This window comes from Schistocerca cancellata, chromosome 3 (genome assembly GCF_023864275.1).
Source record: "Schistocerca cancellata isolate TAMUIC-IGC-003103 chromosome 3, iqSchCanc2.1, whole genome shotgun sequence".
Taxonomy (NCBI): domain Eukaryota; kingdom Metazoa; phylum Arthropoda; class Insecta; order Orthoptera; family Acrididae; genus Schistocerca; species Schistocerca cancellata.
In genome coordinates this window covers 526,809,043-526,830,108 of record NC_064628.1, presented here as the reverse complement: position 1 = coordinate 526,830,108, position 21,066 = coordinate 526,809,043, and the positions used below count along the sequence as shown (strand labels likewise).

Below are 21,066 nucleotides of genomic sequence, written 5' to 3'. Positions count from 1 at the left end.
ACAGTATCAGGAAGTCCTATACCATGAAAATTGTTTTCATGTTTACACTTATTTTTTGTGGCCCTGAGAAAACTGATGGAACTAAAACAGATTTATTGCATTAAGGATGTGAATGTTGGGTAGTATGAAACTTCAGGGAATTTCTCTCTTTCTCTCATTAGTTTATTTTCAATAATTTACACCATCTCTACAATCAGTCTTCCATCTTTATGTTACAAAATTTAACAATAGTAGTATGTGTAATAGAAATAATAAGGATAATAATAATACCATAACAACAATACATTTATAATAGAGTTTTATTGCCTGTGTAGAAAAAGTCAGTTTCATACATAGTTTGAGTAAAAAATGGCCACACGTATTTTCAAACTGTTTCCAGTTTCTAACAGTAAGCTGTTTTTTATTGACTGTGGGACAAATATGACAACACTTTTGATAGTAGCACAAATTGTTTCCCAGCAGTGTTTGAGCAAATTTTTGTTGGAATTTTAGTGGAAGTTGTATAGTCTACAGTTCACATTGCTTTAACAGACCTCCTTGGTTCAATTTTTATGCGGAAACCATCAGTACGTTTCAATATGATGTCTCCTTGCAATTTAAACTCTGATTCTTTTATGTCAGACACAACTTTGTAATTTCGCAGAACAGTTGACAGGAGAATTTTCAGTTTCAACATGGCGTATTTGCGACCTGTAATGGAAGAAAAAAATGTTATGGTGAATTTGAATATATGAGAAATTTCTGAAAGTATAGTATTACATCACAATAATTGTGATTCTTTTATCCTTAAAACTTGTTTTAACAGATAACTATTTCACAAGAAATGTCTTGTTACAAAATAATTTTCTCATTCAACAATGACCATGTAGTGAAATAAGTATGGTACAATCCAGGAATAAAATGAAGCAAGCTGCTGAATAAAATGAGGACATGGGAAAGAAAACTTATAGAAAGATACAACACCTAATAAAAAGGAAAAAGCATCTTCCAAGACAGCATTTAGATGTAAGAAAGAAATAAAAGACAAACAAAAAACAGTATCAAACATATAAGCCATTGAAAAACAGAAATATAGATAATTTTTTCTCTCAGTGAATATGGAGAGAACAAGAAAGGTATCAGAGGAATGTTTGAAATTATTAAGACAAATAATGGTAAAAAGGAAGAAAGGGTGCAAAAATTTAAAATTATTATGAAATAGGCTAGTGAAATAACCAATATGAAAGGTAATGAGTGTGCAGAAGTGCAGGGAGGGGCCTCAAAAAAGTGACATTACAACATGAGTCTTGAATCTTGCAAGGAGTGGTGGCTTGCATGCCTCAGTGATGCAGATAGCTATAACCATAGGTACAACCCACTGGAGTGGTACTATGCAAAGTGGAAAGGCCAGACTAACTTAAGGTTTTTGAAGAGTGGAAGCCAACTTTTCAGTAGCTGTAGGAACAACAGTGTGGATGATTGATTGACCTATACATCAATAAACATTATTTTTCTCAAGAAGATGCTGTTCTGTTGTGTGGTTATATGATGACAGCATCCTCTTCGATAAAATATCTGAGACGTAAAATAATCCCCCTTTTGGAACTCTGTATGTGGACTACTCAGAAGGAAGTCATCATCAAGAGAAACAAAACTGGCATTCTGTGGGTTAGAGTGTGGAATTAGGTAGGTAGGTAGGTAGGTTTGAGAATTTAGAAAGGAAAATATATAGCTTGAAGTTAGATATAGTGGGAATTATTGAAGTGCAGTACCAGGAAGAACAAGATTATGATCAATTGAGTACAGGATTATAAATGCAAAATCAAATAAAGGGTAATGCAGGAATAGGTCTTATAATGAGCAAGGAAATGGGGACATAGGTGAGCTTCTATGAACAGCATAGTGAAGGCATTATCATAGCCAAGATAGACAGTCACTTTAATAGTAAAAGTTTATATGCTAGCCGGCTCCATAGAACGAAGAGATTGAGAGAATGTATGATGACATAAAAGTAATCATTCAGACGTTTAGGGAGACAAAGCTTTAATTGTGATGGGGGACTGAAATTCAGTAGATTTAAAAGGATAGGGCTTAAAAATTATGAAATGAGGTTGTATAGGCCATACTTGGTAGACAACTGGTGAACAGTAAGGTTTCAAATAGATTATATAATGGTAAGACAAAGATTCTGAAACCAGATTTTAAACTGTAAGACATTTCCGAGGCAAATATGGACATGAAACACTGCAAAGTGGAATTAAGCCACCTGCTGTTATTCTACTACTCTTAAATAACTATTTTTTACTTATCTTTTGAGTGTGTTTCATTAAACATGCAATGACTATAGCGTATGTACCCAAAACTGCCTAAACACTGTTTGTACATATGGAAATTCATTATTCATGTTGTAGTTTTCAGCCTGCTGAGTCTAGTGGTATATTTAGTTTTGTTAATATCTGGTTAATTATGAGAAATTAGTAAATCAGTGTGAGCTAATCAGTAGCTTTCAGAAGATTGATGCTGCTCATTAGAAAACCCATGTTTCACTCTTTCCAATAACTAGTTTTAGTTTCCTTGAAACTCATTCACTTAAGTAATATTCATAATTAAAGTTGAACCACACCCAAAATTACTTTTGTCATTAGAGCCATTACTCTTTTTTAATTCCCAGATCTGTATTTAATTTTTCTAACCCTAATAATGCTCTTGGTTGTCTAATTAAGCATTTAATTAAGTGTTTGAATAAATTAGCAAAATTATGAACATGGAAATTTTACATGGAAGTTGGTACTCTGCCATGGAGGCATACAGTGTATTAATTACTTTAATGCTTTCTTAACCAATTACCATTTTGTTAAGCCAGATTGTTGTTGGATTCAATTGATTAACTCTAATGTTAATTCTGACCTTTACCATTTTATAAACTAATATGTAATTACCAAAAATCACAAAATATCATTCTGCTGGTCTTTATTTACTCCACCCCACACAAATATTGTCAGTCCACACCTAGTAAGCAAGTGCTCAACATTTCCATGTTGGTATCCACAGTTATGTATAAAGTCCACACTTGGAAATCACCACGACAACATATCTGTATCACTCATATCAGTATCATTGAAAGTTCACACATAACTATCACACAATCTTTTATTAAAGTGCTTGTAAAAGCTGGAATCCTGATACTACCTAGCTGTATGTTTAGTATACTTATGAAAGGTGTCTCCTAATCTGTCCTTAATAATTGTGTTTTTACCTCTATCATATTAAATGTTTGGTGACTTACTTTGAGAACAATGCATAACTGACTAGTTTCTTATGAACTGTGCTCTGTAGAAGATAGATGTTAATGAAATTTATTGTCAATGATATTATCTCAAAATATTCAGGTGTCAAACTTGTTAGTTGGGCAACAGCTCCCATCTCAGCAACAGCACATAAGAGAAAAGCAATTGTCCATGAGTTGTGATGAGCCTCTACATTTTAATAACTGTGTAGTGTATATTTCCACTTTTTATATTTGCAACAGGTGTTTGTTTTCAAGTGTACATCCTGTTACAGTTGTAGAACTCATTAGTTGAATGGCAACTCCCATCACTGCAGCAGCAGTGTGTTTGTATCTACAGTTCGGCACTTCAGTAACTGCAACCATATAATTCCGCCATCTTCAATATGGATAGGGACTGTGTCTGCTGTGTTCAGGAGTGAGTGGCATTGGTGACTGTTTGCTCATGGCTTCAGGTTTTCTGGCTTTGGTCATGCAGCCTGAGGCTGTTGTCAATGGGCATCAATGAGGAGGGGCTGGTCGTGAGGGGGGAGGGGGAAAGATATGACTTACAAGCCCTTAGTGTACCCCAATTGGTACACTACTGTTACTGCCCTGGTTACAAGGATGGCACCTCCCCTTGGTCAAGTGGAAGGCTATTTCAAGGTGTGGCAGGCAGTGAAAGACTTTCCGGGGGATTGATTGAAAGGCCTTCCCGGTTGTCTTCCAAATAGGTTTCAGGTGCTGTCTATGGCTGACAAAGGCGCTGAGTCCAATGCAGCTGTTTGCCCTGTTCCAAAGGAAGACTCCTGGCTCACAACATCTGAGCATTCACAGAGGGTGGGATTACTAGTAGTTGGGTGCTCCAGTTTTAGGTACATTGTGGGGCTCCTTAGGGATATGGCTGCCAAGGCTGTGTGCACTCAGTGTCGTTCTGGATATGGAACAGGTGCTTCCAGATGCCATGAAGAAGACAGGGTGCAGCAAGCTGCAGAATGGTGGCTCACATTGGTACTAACGATGTGCATCACTTTGGATCAGAAGAGATTCTCTGGTTTGGGCTAGCTGAAGTGATAAAGACTACCAATCTTGCCTATGAGATGAAAGCAGAGCTCATCATTTGTAGCATCATCAACAGGACCAACTATGAACCTTTGCAACAGCCACAGTGGAAGGTCTGAATCAGAGGCTCAGACAGTTCTGCGACCATTTAGGTTGCAGATTTCTCAAACTGCATCAAACAGTGTTAGATGGTTGGTTGGTTGGTTGGTTTGGGGAAGGAGACCAGACAGCGTGGTCATCGGTCTCATCGGATTAGGGAAGGACTGGGAAGGAAGTCGGCCATGCCCTTTCAGAGGAACCATCCCGGCATTTGCCTGGAGTGATTTAGGGAAATCACGAAAAACCTAAATCAGGGTGGCCGGACGCGGGATTGAACCGTCGTCCTCCCGAATGCGAGTCCAGTGTCTAACCACTGCGCCACCCCGCTCGGTAAAGTGTTGGAGATTTGGGTTTGCTTAATGGGACAGATGTCCACTATTCACATGGGTGGCTATGTGGGTAATGGAGGTAATGTGGACCTTTGCTATAGCCACAGTGGAAGGTCTGAATCAGTGGCTCAGACAGTTCTGCAACCATTTAGGTTGGAGATTTCTCAAACTGCATCAAAGAGTGCTCGAGATTCGGGTTTGCTTAATGGGACAGATGTCCACTGTTCACATGGGTGGCTATATGGGTAATGGGGGGCTGTGTAGAATGGACTGAGGTCTTTTCAGGTCAGACAGGGTGGTCAACTTTCTTTACCTGCCATCCACTTTTGTATTTCTGTCAGTAGTAAAATTTTCTAATCACCAACCAGATCCACAAATATGGCGGTTTATAAAGTGTGGAAGTAACATTACTTCAATAAATTTATAAAGCAGAATTACAGCAAGTGGAGGCATATAAGAACAATTACTTACCAAAGACTTTGTGTCAAGATTTTATGAAAACCCAATGAAATTGTTTTTAAAATACCTACCACCCGCCACACATTTTGAAAGCTGGAAAGCCCACTAGTGGGAGGTAGGGACCAGGTGACTACCACTGGGTTAGAAGGCCTCAGGAAAGTAAAGAATGGGCTTCAGTCTCAAAAGGTGCGGGACAGACACAGGAAGAGGACAGACATAGCAACAATCAGCATTACAGTTGTAAACTGTCATAGCTGTGTTGAGTAATAACCAGAGCTCCAAGTGCTAATAGAAAGCACTGAAGCTCAAATCATTATAAGTACTGAAAGCAGGCTAAATCAAGAGATAAGTTCAGCCAAAATTTTCACAAAGGACCTAACAGTGTTCAGAAAGAACAGATTGAATACACTCGGCAGTGGTGTGTTTGGTGCTGTGAGAATGAGTTTATCTCACAATAAAATTGTAGTAGATAGTTCCTGTGAATTAGTATGGGTAGAGATTATACTTGACAACCAGAATAAATTAATAATTGGTTCCTTTTACTGACTCTCCAACTCGATACAGTTACCAAACATTGCAAAGAAGACTTGGATCTCATATCAAATAGGTATCCTACTTACAGTATTATAGTTGGTGGTGACTTCTATCTATCCTTGGCATGTTGGTGAAAATACATGTTCAAGCCAGTGGTAAGTAGAAAACTTTATTAGAAATTGTGCTAAATGCTTTCTCTGGAAATTATTTTGAGCAGTTAGTTCTTGAGTCCACTCAAAGTGTAAATGTTTGGGAAAACATACTCAACCTCTTAGCAACAAATAACCCCCGGTAAATATGAAGCACTGTGATATATACATGTCATTTAGCTGTTAAAAATTAGCTTGATGCTTTCCTAAGAGTCAGTCTCCACTATTTCCCAACTAATTCTGTAATTGTAGAACAGATGTGGCTTAAATTCAGAAGAAATAGTATTCATTGATAATTGAGGGATTTATACTGAATAAATTAATAAAAGATGGTACTGAATGCAAATCATACACAAAACAGGTCAGAACACTGTTGCAGAAGTAATGAGAAAAACATGCCAAATTTAAAACAGCACGAAGTCTCCAAGACTGGCAATGTCTTACTGAAGCCTGAAACTTAGCCTGGACTTCAATGTGATAGCTTCCACAATGAAAAACTGTCTCAAAATTTGACTGAAAATAAAGAGAGATTCTGGTCATATGTAAAGCACACCAGCTGCAAGACGCAATCACTACTTTCACTGTGCAATACCAATTATAATGTTACTAATGTCAGTGCCATAAAACTGGAGTTATTAAACACAGTTTTCCAAAATTCTTTCACCAAAGTAGACAAAGTAAATACTTCAGAGTCAAATCAGTAACAGCTGCCAACATGAGTCACTTAGAATGAGATATCCTCACATAGTGAAGCAACTTAAATTGCTTAATAAAGATAAGCCTTCTGGTCCAGATTAGTATACCATATACATTCATCTCATAGTATGCTGACACAACAGCCCCATACTTAACATCAAATACAACCAGTCGCTTGATGAAAAATCCACACCTAAAGACTAGAAAAATCCACAGATCACACCAATACTCAAAAAATAAAATAAGATTAATCAGATGAATTACATACCCATATCACTGACATCAAATAGCAGTAAGATTTTGGAACATATACTCTGTTCAAACGTTATGTATTACTTCAATGGTAATGGTCTGTCGACACACAGTCAGCAAGGATTCCAAAAATTTTGTTCTTGTAAAACACAATACCATAATTCTTTATTCACACCAAGTAAGGAGTGCTACTGACAGCAGATCTCAAACTGATTCCATGCCTCTAGATCTCCAGAATGGTTCTAAGACCATTCCACACAACAGACTTCTAATCAAATAAACTGCCTATGAAGTATCACTTCAGTTATGTTACCATATTCTTGATTTCCTGTCAGGAAGGTCACAGTACATAGAAATTTATGGAAAATAATCAAGTAAAATAGAAGTGACAGCTAGAATTCTCCAAGAAAGTATTACAGGCATTCCCTATTCCTAATCTGTATAAATTTTACCATCTAGTAAAGTTATCAGACGATCAAAATCCAATGCAAAATGACTTAGACAGGAGATATCTGTATAGTGTGGAAAGTGACAATTGTCACTGAAACAGGAAAAGTGTGAGGTCATCCACATGAGTGCTAAAAGAAATCCATTAAATTTTGGTTACACCATAAATCACACAAATCTAAAGGCTGTTGATTCAACTAAATACCTAACAATTACAATTATAGACAACTTAAACTAGAACAATCACATAGATAATGTTGTAGGGAAGGCAAAAAAAGGAAGTTTTATAGGCTTGACAATTCAAAGATGCAGCAGGTCTACTAAAGAGACTCTCTATACTACACTTGTCTGTCCTCTGCTAGATTACTGCTGTGCAGTATGGGATCTTTACTGGATAGAACTGATGGAGTACATCGAAAAAGTCCAAAGAAGAGCAACTTGTTTTGTATTGTTTCAAAATAGGGGAGGGAGTGTTATGGATATGATAAGAAAATTTGGGTGGCAATCATTACAACAAAGGTGTTTTTCACTGCAGCAAGATATTTTCATGAAATTTAAATCACCAGCTGCTCTAGTGAATGTAAAAATATTTTACTGTGATCAACCTACATAGGGAGTAATGATAATTATATTTAAGTAAGGGGAATCAGCATTTGTACAGAAAGATTTAAGTGCTCATTTTTCCCATGTGCTGTTAGAGAATGGAATAGTGCAGAAGTAGTGTGAAGGTGGTTGAAGAAACCTCTATCAGGCACCTAAGTGTGAAATGTGGAGTATTCATGTAGATGAAGATGTAGATTAAATGTATGTGCTAGCCTAATGTTTGTGAAATACAAACAGAAGTGTAAGATAAAATGGTAATCACTTGAATGTTATCCAGACAGAATCAATGGTGTTGTGTCTGTTATTGAACTGGGAGACCATTAAGTGCAGGAAATGCAAAATGGCAAAATAGGAATGGCTAGACAAGAAATGCAAGGACTTATATGTGTGCTTAACTAGGTGAACTTTGAAAAAAAGAGAGGAAGCTGTATGGATATAAAGAGCTCTGATGGCAAGCGTGTTCTAAGAACAGAAAGCCGAAAGGTGGAAGGAACATACAGAAGGGTTGTGCACTGGAAATGAACTTGAGGGTAATATTATAGAAATGGTGAGAAAATAGATGAAGATGAGTGGGAGATATGATACTAAGATGTGAGTTTGACAGAACACTGAAAGACCTATGTCAAAACAAGGCCCATGGAGTAGATGACATTTTCTTAGAATTATTAAGGTTCCTGGGAGAATCAGCCATGACAAATCTATTCCACTTGGTGTGTAAGATGTATGAGACAAGGGATATACCTCCAGACCTTGAGAAGACTATAATTGCAAATCCAAAGGTAGCAGGTGCTGACAGGTGTGAATGTTACCTAACTATCAGTTTAACAAACCACGGTTGCAAAATACAGAAATAGTGATACAAATTATTTACAGAAGGATCAAAAAACAGGTAGAAGCCAAACTTGGAGAAGATCATTTTAACATGAGAGACTATATTGACACTGTGATAGCTCTCAGAAGAAAAGTAAGTACAGGCAGACCTATGTTTATACCATTTGTAGATTTAGAGATCACTTTTGATAATGTTGACTGGAAAGCACACTTTGAAATTCTGAAGGTAGCAGAGGTTATTTACAACTTGTACAGAAACCAGACTGTGATTATGAGTCCAAGAACATAAAAGGGAAGCAGTATTTGATAAGTAAAGGCAGACCTATGTTTATACCATTTGTATATTTAGAGAACACTTTTGACAATGTTGACTGGAATGCATGCTTTGAAATTCTGAAGGTAGCAGAGGTTAAACACAGGAAACAAAAGGTTATTCTGAACTTGCACAGAAACCAGACTACAGTTATAGGAGTCAAAGGACATAAGAGGGAAGCAGTATTTGACAAGGGAGTGATAAGAGGGCTGCAGCCTATCTCCAGTGTTATTCACTCTGTACCTTGAGCAAGCAGCAAAGGAAGTAGGTGAAGATGAGAGGCAAATATTTATATTTTCTTGTACATTTTAATATATATGTGATTATGTTATACCGGGTGATCAAAAAGTCAGTATAAATGTGAAAACTGTATAAATCATGGAATAATGTAGATAGAGAGGTACAAATTGACACACATGCCTGCAATGACATGGGGTTTTATTAGAACCAAAAAAATACAAACATTAAAAAAAGGCCTGACAGATGTCGCTCCATCTGATCAGAATAGCAATAATTAGCATAACAAAGTAAGACAAAGCAAAGATGACGTTCTTTACAGGAAATGCTCAACATGTCCACCATCATTCCTCAACAATAGCTGTAGTTGAGGTATAATGTTGTGAACAGCACTGTAAAGCATGTCCAGAGTTATGGTGAGGCATTGGCATTGGATGTTGTCTTTCAGCATCCCTAGAGAAGTCGGTTGATCACGATACACTTCCGACTTCAGGTAACCCCAAAGCCAATAATTGCACGAACTGAGATCTGGGGACCTGGGAGGCCAAGCACCAAGCATGACGAAAGTGCCAAAGTGGCGGCTGAGCACACGATCATCACCAAACGACGCACACAAGAGATCTTTCATGCGTCTTGCAATACATTTTTTTTTTTAATAATATAAAACCCCATGTCATTCCAAGCATGTGTGTCAATTTTTACCTCTCTATCTACATTATTCCGTGGTTTATTAAGTTTTCCAATTTATACTGACTTTTTTTGATCACCCGGTACTTTAATCATCATATAACATGTCACTCATCAGTTTTTAATCCATCTTGGATTATTATATTGTAATTAATAATGTTAGTCATGTCGTAGTTTATATTATTATTATTATTATTATTGTGTTAACACTGACAACACCAATTGCATGTAAATATGCTCAACAGTGGAATGAAACATCTGTATTTGTATTTCTGTTGATGGTATCATATTCATAGTGTAACAATTGTCTTCCCTAACATAAATTTGTGCAGTCTATATGATAGAAAATAAAAATGTCTGATAAAAGTCCAATACAATACTACAGTACACAGCCAAAGTCTAAATAAATAGTTATTAACAATGACTTACCAACACAACTCCTTGGTCCAGCACTAAATGGAATGTAACCATAATAATGCCTGTTTTGCATTTTTTCTGGTAAGAAGTTGTCTGGATCAAATTCTTCTGGATTAGGGTAGATCTCTGGATTGCGATGTACCTTGTATGTTCCAATCACAACTGTGCAGCCAGCAGGGAGAAGATAGTCACCTGATGCTGTAACAGTTGTGAACAATTAGTTCAGGAGCTCAGTCAGTGTAAATGGTTGCAAAAACATAATTGGCCTCTTAGGAAGAGATAAATCTGAGCACATGGTAAGTATCATGACAGATATTGGTGTCAGTGACCACTAGATTATTGTAGAGAGACTGAATATTGTAACATCCAAACACACCAAAAGTAAACACAAAATACATCTATTTCAAAAAGCAGATAAAAATTCACTTGATATCTTCCCAAGAGACAGTTTCCATTCCTTCCAATCTCATTAAGTAAGAATAGCCCATATGTGGTTCAAATTCAAGAAATAGTGTCAACAGTAACTGAGAGCTTTATACCAAATAAATTAATAAGAGATGATACTGATCAACCATAGCACACAAAGCAGGTCATAATATGGTTGCAGAAGCAACAAAAAAAGTATGCCAAATTTGAAGGAATGCAAAATCCCCAAGATTGACAAAGTTTTACAGGAGCTCAAAATTTAATACAACCTTCAATGTGAGATGCTTTTATAGTTTCCACAGCAAAATCCTGTCTCAAAATCTGGTAGTAAACCAAAAGAGATTTGTATTATATGTAAACTACACCAGCAGCAAGACACAATGAATGGCTTCACTGTGGGATAACAATGGTGATGCTACTGAGGACAAGACCACTAACACAGTGTTACTAAACATGATTTCCTGAAATTCCTTCACCAAAGAAGATGAAGCAGATATTCTAGAATCTGAATCAAGAACATCTGCAACACAAGTAACTGAGAAGTAGATATCCTCAGTATAGCAAAGCAGCTTAAATCACTTAATAAAGGAAAGGTCTCCAGTCCAGATTGTATACCAATCAGCTTCCTTTCAGTTTGTGGTGATACAATAATACATACTTAGCAATCACATGCAGCCACTTGCCTGTCGAAAGATTTGTACCTAAAGACTAGAACATTGCACAAGTCACACTAATACCCAAAAAAGGAAATAGGAGTAATCCACTGATTTACAGACCCATATCAATAATGCTGGTTTGCAGTAAGATTTTGAAACATACTGTGTTCAGACATTATGAATTACCTCAAAGAAAATGATTTATTGACAAACGGCCAACATGGGTTCAGAAAATATCATTCGTTTGAAACAAAACTAGCTTCTTATTCCCACAAAGTAATAAAAGCGATTAACAGGGGATGTCAAATTGATTCCATATTTTTAGATTTCCAGAAGGATTAGGAAACAGTTCCTAACAAGTGACTTCTAATCAAGTTGCTTGCCTATGGAGTATTGTCTCAGTTGTGTGATTGGATTCAAAATTTCCAGTCAGAAATGTCACAGTTCATAGTAATTAATGGAAAGTCATAACATAAAACATAAGTAGTATCTTGTGTCCCACAAGGAAGTATTATAGGCCTTCTATTGTTTCATAAGGAAGTCTTATAAGCTCCCTGCTGTTCTTGATCTACACGAATAGTTCAGGAGACAATCTGCTCTTGATTGTTTGCAGATGATGCCATCATTATAGTGTATTAAAATCACCAGAAGATCAAAACCAGTTGCAAATCCAATCTATCTGTATGGTACAAAAACTGGCAATAGACTCTAAATAATGAAAAGTGTGAAGTCATCCACATGAGTACTAAAAGGAATTCATTTCATTTCAGTAGCATGATAAATCACACAAATCAAAAGGCTGTAAATTCAATTAAATACTTAGGAATTACAAATATGAATATCTTAATTTGGAATCATTACACAAACAATGTTGTGGGGAGAGCAAACAAAAGAGTGCAATTTATTGGCAAAACAGTTAAAAAATGCAAGAGGTCTATTAAAGAGATGCTTACACTAAGCTTGTCTGCTCTTTTCTGTAGTACTGCTGTGCAGTGTGGGATTTGCCTCTGATAGGACTGATGGAAGACATCGAAAAAGTTCAAAGAAGAGCAGTTTGTTTTGTATTATCACAAATTAGGGGAGATAGTGCCACTGATATGATAAGTAAATTGTGGCGAAAATCACTGAAACAAAGGAGTTTTTTGTGGCCGAATCTCATCATGAAATTTCAGTCACCAACTTTCTCCTCAGAGGGTGAAAATATTTTGTTGGTGCCCACCTGCACAGGGAGAAATGATCATAATAATAAAGTAAAAGAAATCAAAGCTTGCACAAAAAGATTTAAGTGTTCATTTTTTCCATGTGCTGTTCGCGATTGGACTGGTAGATGAATAGCTTGAAGGTGGTTTGATGAATCCTCTGCTAGGCATGAAACTGTTATTGAGAGAGTAATCATGTGACTGTAGATGTTGTTGATTAGTAAGTATGATAACATTAAATATTAACAGAACTTGATAAAGAATTTAAATTTATGCAGTTCTTGAAATGAGTACAAAGGTCTTTCTCTCCTGAATTTTCTTCAAGAATTTAATGAGATAGTGGTTGACCCTTAGTACTATTATTTGATCATATCTACCATCTGATTTTGGTATTTTATGCAATGCCTTTTTTGTGACTTTTCATGTCTACAGAATTGAGAATATAAGTTCAAGTAAATTTGTGATATTTTTTAAATATTTGTTTCTCTGTATTAGAATAATAATTATTAAGACAAAATTATTTTATTAGATGTTAATAAATTTGTCACAGTAACCTTAATGCAAATTGTTTAAATTAGGTCCAATGGCTTACAGGCACAAAAATCTACAGGATTAATGTTTACAGAAAGTTTGGGACATTTGTTACACATAGAGAGGATATCTGAATTGGGGAAATTACACATGGATAAGATTCAACTGACTTCACAAATTGCAACAATTTCTAAATATTAGCAAGTCTTCAGAAATATTTTTTACTGACTTTGCATTTAATTTTGCACAACCATAGTTCTCTCAACATATGTAACCCAGAATTCAAAATAATAGTGTGTGGCAGAGTGCACCTCATCCCATTATTAGTTTGGTCAATTTGTGAGTGGAGTTGGGAAAGACTGATTGATCTCATCCTTCCATGTGCAGCTTAATCTCATATATCAAGTGCTTATGATGCTCATACAAAAATGATGTGAATACAATAAAATTTTATACAGTGTATGCTGAGTACTGACTCTCTAAATTTTGCACAACATAATAAATACATTGGTTAGTTATAATGATTGTAGCATACATACAAAATCCTTCACCTTCATCAATCATTACCCTGTTTAAGATTCTATACACATAGTACATTAAATGCCAAAGCAATGGTAGTGGTCTTTCATGCTTGAGGTGTGCTTGATTGTGTGAATGTATGTGTTTTCTTTGCTGAAGAAGGCTTTGGCCAAAAGATGTAAGGCGTAGCAGTCTTTTTGTTGAGCCTGTCTGCAACTCAATGGGTCTTATCAACGTTGAGCAGCAATGTATCTTTTTGCTTATATTTTTGTTCATTCATTCGTTTCACTAGCTGTAACCTCCACCCTTTGTGTCATGCATTAATGCTAGTATTTGAAATTTAAAAAATGTAATTTTTTGTATCTTATTTCATCAGTATTACAGTCTTATGAAATAGAGATAAAAGTAAATGGTCTTTTAGAAATAATTCAGTTTTGTAACTGAAATACAAACAAACTTTTTCTTTCTACCTCTCAGAAAATTTAATTTTACACCTTTGCACCAGAATACATGATTCCATTCTCAACCCTAGACAAGAAGTCAAATTATATCAAAAGGAAAGATTGCTTCTCACCATGTAGTGGAGATGTTGAGTTGCAGACAGACACAACAAAAAGGCCACTAAACACATAAGCTTTCGGCCAGAAGGCCTTCTTTTGAAATAGACCACATACACACACACATTCATGCAAATGTAGCTCACCCACACATGAACACTGTCTCTGGCTGCTGGGTCCAGACTGTGAGCAACTACATATGATCGGAAAAGCAGTCTGGGTGGAGGGGGTAGTTGGGGTGAGGATGGGGAGAGAGAGCAGTATATGGGTGTCGGACAGTTTAGTGCTGTTTGTGGGAGCGTACAGGGACAATGTGGAGAGAGGCTAGGGCAGCTAAGTGCAGTTGGTAGGTATACAACTCATGCAGCACGTGGGGTGGGTGGTCAGGGGTGGGGAGGGGGGGGGGACAAGAAAGGAGGGAAGTAAAAAGACTGTGAGTGCACTTATGGATTAGAAGGCTGTGTTGTGGGAACAGGAAGTAGGGGATAGGTGGGTGAAGGACAATGACTAACGAAGGTCGGTGCCAGGAGGTTTGCGGGAATGTAGGATATAATATAGAGAGAGTTCCCACCACGGCAGTTAACAAAAGCTGGTGGTGGTAGGAAGGATCCAGATGGCACAGGGTGTGAAGCAGTCATTAAAATGAATAATGGTGTGTTGGGCAGCGAGCTCAGCAACTGGATGGTCCAGCTGTTTCTTGGCCACAGTCTGTGAATGGCCATTCACTTGGACAGACAGCTTGTTGGTTGTCATGCCCATGTAGAATGAAGCACAGTGGTTGCAGCTTAGCTTGTAGATCACACGACTGGTTTCACAGGTAGCCCTGCCTTTGATAGGATAGATGATGCTTGTGACCAGACTGGAGTAGGTGGTGGTGGAAGGACGTATGGGCCAGATCATGCATCTAGGTCTGTTCGACCTATTCTGTTGTATTGTATTTTATCACATTCTCTGCCAGCATTTTGACTATTTCTCATTGTGCCCTGAAATGAGGAATGTCCTACACATTATCCTCCCCACACATCCCACAGTGGTATTCTGCCCCCTCCCACCGAACCTACACTATATCCTCAACCATCCCTACATAACCCCTGCTCCCAACCACTTGCCTCATAGCTCATGTCCCTAATAGACCTATATGTAAGACCTGTCCATACATCCTTCCACTGCTACCTACTCTAGTCAGGTCACAAGTATCACCCATCCTATCAAAGCCAGGGCTACCTGTGAAACCAGTCATGTGATCTACAAGTTAAGCCGAGGCCACTGTGCTACAACCAGCTGGTGAGCATGCTGCTCAGCATGACGTTCTTCATTACAACAACTGCTTCACAGCTTCTACTAACTACATCCTTCCAACCAACACCAGCTTTTCTTGATTGTACAGGTGGGAACTCTCCCTACAATATATTCTACATTCCTGCAACCTCCTGGCCTTAACCTTTGTTAGTCATTATCCTTTACCTGTCTACACCCTTCCTTGTTCCCATTACAGAACTACACAGCCATATATTCCACCAACGCACCCACAGTATTTTTACTTCTCTCCTTCTCTGCTCCCCCCCCCCCCCTCCCCAATTCCCCCTGCCCTCCATATAATCTACAGACTGTACCTAGCTGCTGTATCCTCTCTCCAGCTTGTCCCTGTATGCTCCCACAAGCAGCACTATACCATCTCCCACTCAAACCCACTCTCCCTCCCTCTCCCCACCCTAGCAACTCCCGCTACTCAGCCCAGACTGCTTCTCTCATCATGTGCTCATGTGCAGTGGCTCGAAGCCTGTCCAGGGTATACAGAGACAGTGGTCATGTGTGTGTGTGTGTGTGTGTGTGTGTGTGTGTGTGTGTGTGTGTGTGTGTCATGCGCGTATGTGTTGTCTATTTCAGAAGAAGGCCTTCTAGCCAAAATCCTATGTGTTTATGTGTTTATGTGTTTAGTAGTATTTTTGTTGTGCCTGTCTGTGATTCAAAATCTCCGCTATATGATGAGTAGCAGTCTTTCCATTTCATAATATTGTCCATATTCCATCCTGGATTTCCCATTGTTCAAAGTGTATGAAAATTATTTTTGTGTCTTGTGTCATGCTTACAGATGGTTCACAATTTCAAGAAAGTCAGGGAAGGCCAGGAATACTTAGGGAATAGTCAAGAAAATTATGAGTCAGTAAAAATAGGTGTTCATTTCTTTTAAAAAAAAGTCAGAGAATGCTTTAAGTTTGGTTGTCCCTGTGGTTTAAATTAAGGTATTGTTAAGAAATGTTAATAAATCCACCAGTACTGTACAAGCTAAGCACAAAGTCATTCCCTGACAATGAAAGTTTATTTCTAAGGAACTATGCTAGATGCAGCAATGCATTTTACTCCAAATGGCAGTTTAACTCAAAGTTTTTATGGATTCATTTCCACAAGTGTTTTGTTTGTTGCCTGTAGAAATTCTAGGCAATACTCAATTTCTCTCCACATCTTTGTCAATATCTCTTCCATTAATTACTATCTCTGCAACATATTGTATTAGTGCCGTAAGAGTGTGGACATCAGGAACTGGTGAAATGAAGACCCAAAAAGTCAAGAGAGGTTATTTATGGGGAATGCGATGGCTGTGACGAAGGACCATCTCTATTGCTCCATCTGTCGGGAAATGTTCCAGCCAAGAAACGCAAACAAATTAAACACAATGTGATGATGCCCTACCTTGCTGCAAGAGTACCCATCGTAACAAAAGAGACAGGGAAGAAATCACATGCTGCCAGAGCACATGTAGAATTGTATCCATAATAACTTCATGAATTAAGGAACCATTTGAGAAAACAGACATAAACATGTGGAAGTGTATCCATCCAAAACTTTATGAATTAATTATTATCTGTATCTAGCATAGTCCCTTAAATCTTTTTTATTTAATCTGGGAAAGACTTTTGCTCCCCCCGTAATTGGGATTTTTTGTGATCTCTCAAAGGCTTTTGATTGTGTAAATCATGAAATTCTGCTAGACAAGCTCAAGTATTGTGGCATGAGTGGGACAGTGCACAAATGGTTTAATTCGTACCTAACTGAAGGGTGCAGAAAGTTGAAATAAGCAGTTCTCATGATATGCAAAGATCAGCACATTCCTCAAACTGGGGAACTATCAAGAATGGGGCTCCACAAGGGTCGGTCTTGGGTCCTTTGTTGTTCTTAATATATATTAATGACTTGCCATTCTATATTCATGAAGGAGCAAAGTTAGTTCTCTTTGCTGATGATACAAGTATAGTAATCACACCTGACAAACAAGAATTAACTGATGAAATTGTCAATAATGTCTTTCAGAAAATTACTAAGTGGTTCCTTGTAAACGGACTCTCACTGAATTTTGATAAGACACAGTACATACAGTTCCGGACAGTAAATGGTATGACGCCATTAATAAATATAGACCTTAATCAGAAGCATATAGCTAAGGTAGAATATTCAAAATTTTTAGATGTGTCCATTGATTAGAGATTAAATTGGAAGAAACACATTGATGATCTGCTGAAACGTTTGAGTTCAGCTACTTATGCAATAAGGGTCATTGCAAATTTTGGTGATAAACATCTTAGTAAATTAGCTTACTATGCCTATTTTCACTCATTGCTTGCATATGGCATCATATTTTGTGTAATTCATCACTGAGGAATAAAGTATTTATTGCACAAAAGCATGTAATCAGAATAATAGCTGGAGTCCACCCAAGATCATCCTGCAGACATTTATTTAAGGATCTAAGGATATTCACAGTAACTTCTCAGTATATATACTCTCTTATGAAATTTGTTATTAACAACCAAACCCAATTCAAAAGTAATAGCAGTGTGCATAACTACAATACCAGGAGAAAGGATGATCTTCACTATTCAAGATTAAATCTAACTTTGGCACAGAAAGGGGTGAATTATACTGCCACTAAAGTATTTGGTCACTTACCAAATAGTATCAAAATTCTGACAGATAACCAACAAGTATTTAAGAAGAAATTAAAAGAATTTCTGAATGACAACTCCTTCTACTCCATAGAGGAATTTTTAGATATAAATTAAGAAAAAAAGAAAAATACCAAACAAAAAAAATTATAAAAAATAAAAAATAAAAAAAAAAGTTGTTATATTAACTTAATTATGTTGCTAAATTAACTTAATTATGTCATGTATTGGAAAATTTGACTTGTTCCACATCATTACGAAATATCGTATTTATGATCCATGGAACTAGTATTAATCTAATCTAATCCATTCTAATCATTCTCACAAGCAGGCACACCTCACTCACACATGAACCCCATCTTTGGCTGCTCTTGCAACGTTGTGAGAGGTAGTATTCGATAGTAGCGAGATCACAGACATCAAGGACTTTGGTGTGCAGCTAAGTGATGTAGGGATCCAGGTAGTAGAGGGGTGTGGATGGTGATGAAGGAATTGGTTGATATCCTTGATGTGGGAGGCTAGAGTTTGGGCAATTTGTTGGAGGTGTTGGTAAGTGAGGGCTGAAATTCTTTCAATAGGGTCACGAAACCCAGCTTCGATGGTGCGGCCACTATTGTTGGGTTTGTAGATTTTGGGGAGTATGTAGAATATGGTGTGTGGGGTGTCTTGGGGATGAGGGGAGAAATGGATTCAGGGGAGTGGTTCTGAGGAGTACCTAAGGGAGGTTATGTTGTACTTCTGGGATGGGAGTTTACAGGTGGAGGATTCAGAAAGCTGGCAAAGGCCTTCCACAAGATAGTCAATGCAGTTCATAACAACAAAGATGGAACCTTGTCTACAGGTAGGATGATTTAATGATGATCTGTCTTGAGGCTGTGTATAGCTGTCCTTTCTTCTGCTGAAAGTTTGTTGTCCTTATGATCAGGTGACAGGAACTCCATTGTTTAGTATGCTGAACCTCTCACTGACAGGCACTATCACCCAGGTGCACTCTGTAAACAGCTTTCCTGTCCCATATCTCTTCAAGCTGTAAAGTAGGAAACAGTTGACTTTTTGGGAAATGCGTATTATATTTTCAGTGACTCTCTTGCTCATCATGTGGAATATACTGAACAAACTGGACCAATGTCTCCATTGAAACACAGTACTACTTGTTGGATGGAAGATGTGTCATGTGTTTGTATGATCTTGGCAATTTTTGATTATAGTGGACTTTTTATTGATGTCAAAGGACATTTGCTTTAAATAGACTGGTATTTTTCAAAACTATTTATGTAGAATGTTAAGCATTTTTAAGAAAAACAGTTATAAGATGGTTCTTAATTTCTTTAATGCCTGATCAGTTTTGGGACTGCCAGCCCCATCTTCACATACACCTATTCACATAGCAAAATTTTTCAATTAATTACATTACATCAATGCATACACAACATTACACCATTTCCTGGTGTGTAGATCTGAGTAGTCAAATTGCACTAATCTAAGTAACTGAAAAGTTATTAGAAAAGTGCCCAGTCAAGCACAAAAGTGTTCAAGGTTTATTGTTATTGGAGCCTAATATATTACTTAGCCCAGCAATGCAAAGAAAAACTAGAATCATTTTGCACTGTTAATAGGATCTCTGACATCATCACATGGGAATGCAACAGATGAGAGCAGGTTTCCAATAAATAAAAATTTACTTGTCAAAAAGCAACATGAACAATGTTTAATTCATCTACATTTACATACATACTCCGCAAGCCAGTGTATGATATATGGCAGAGGTTACCATGTACCACTACTAGTCAAATCTTTTCCTATTCCACTCACAAATGGAGTGAGGGAGAAACAGCTGTGTTTATAATAAAACTGTGTGTAGACCAAAACCAGTAGTCTGATGACATGAAAATTTGTGACCATAGATGTTAAATAAAGGAAATTTATTCTATTTCTGGGTTAGTGTTCAATTTGAAACCATGTCACAGTTTGTGGAATTGTGTATATGCTTCTGTACGAGCCTTAATTTCTCTTACCTCGTCTTCAAGTTTTTATGTGAAGTGTAGATTGATGACAGTAAAATTGTTCTGCCATCAGCTTCAAATGCCTGTTCTCTAAATTTTTCTCAATAGAATTTTATGAAAAGAATGTTGTCTTCCCTCCAGGAATTCCCATTTGAGTTCATGAAGCATCTCCATATTACTTGCATATTGACTGAACCTACAAGTAAACATAGCAGCCCGCCTTTGAATTGCTTTGCTGTCTTGCTTTAATTCAAGAAGCTAGGGTTTCCAAACAGTTGAGCAGTACTCAAGAACGGATCAAACTAGTGTTCTGTAAATGGTCTTCTTTATAGATGAGCTATACTTTCCTAAACTTCTCCCAACAAACCAAAGCTGACTGTCCGCCTTCCCTACTACCATCCTTACATGCTTGTTCCATTTCATATTACTTTGCAACATTATGCCTAAATATTTAATTGATATGACTGTCTCAAGTAGCACACCCATAATATTGTATTTGAACATAATCAGATTATTTTCCTTACTCATTCATGTAAACTAAGATTTTTTTTCACCAAACTGAAATTCTGTCCATACCTACAGTCACAGAAGCCTACAGTCACACAAGAATGACACTTTCATGTATACACAGTGTCATCATAAAACAGTCACAGATTTCTGCTCATCCTGACATCAGATTGTTTGTGCATATAGAGAACAAGAGTGGCCCTATCATACTTCCCTAGGTCACACCTGACAATACTCTTGTCTTTGATGAAAACTCACCATCCGGGACATTACTTAAGAACTTTTCAACAGCTCACATATTTGGGAACCAATTTCATAAGCTGAGACCTTTGTTAAGAGTCTGCAATGGGGCACTGTGTCAAACATGT

At 37.3% G+C, this 21,066-nt stretch overlaps 1 protein-coding gene across 1 annotated transcript in view; it reads right to left on the bottom strand.

Annotated features, from left to right (window-relative positions):
- Positions 1 to 281: 281 nt before the first annotated feature.
- The window catches only part of LOC126175357 (cytochrome P450 4g15-like), a 156,412-nt gene continuing 135,627 nt past the window's right edge, over positions 282 to 21,066 (bottom strand). The window contains exons 12-13 of the mRNA XM_049922106.1: positions 10,372 to 10,557; positions 282 to 690 (exon numbers count right to left, since the gene is read on the bottom strand). Coding sequence (XP_049778063.1) covers positions 515 to 690; positions 10,372 to 10,557 — 362 coding nt within the window. The 3' untranslated portion in view covers positions 282 to 514. The remainder of the gene's footprint in view (positions 691 to 10,371; positions 10,558 to 21,066) is intronic.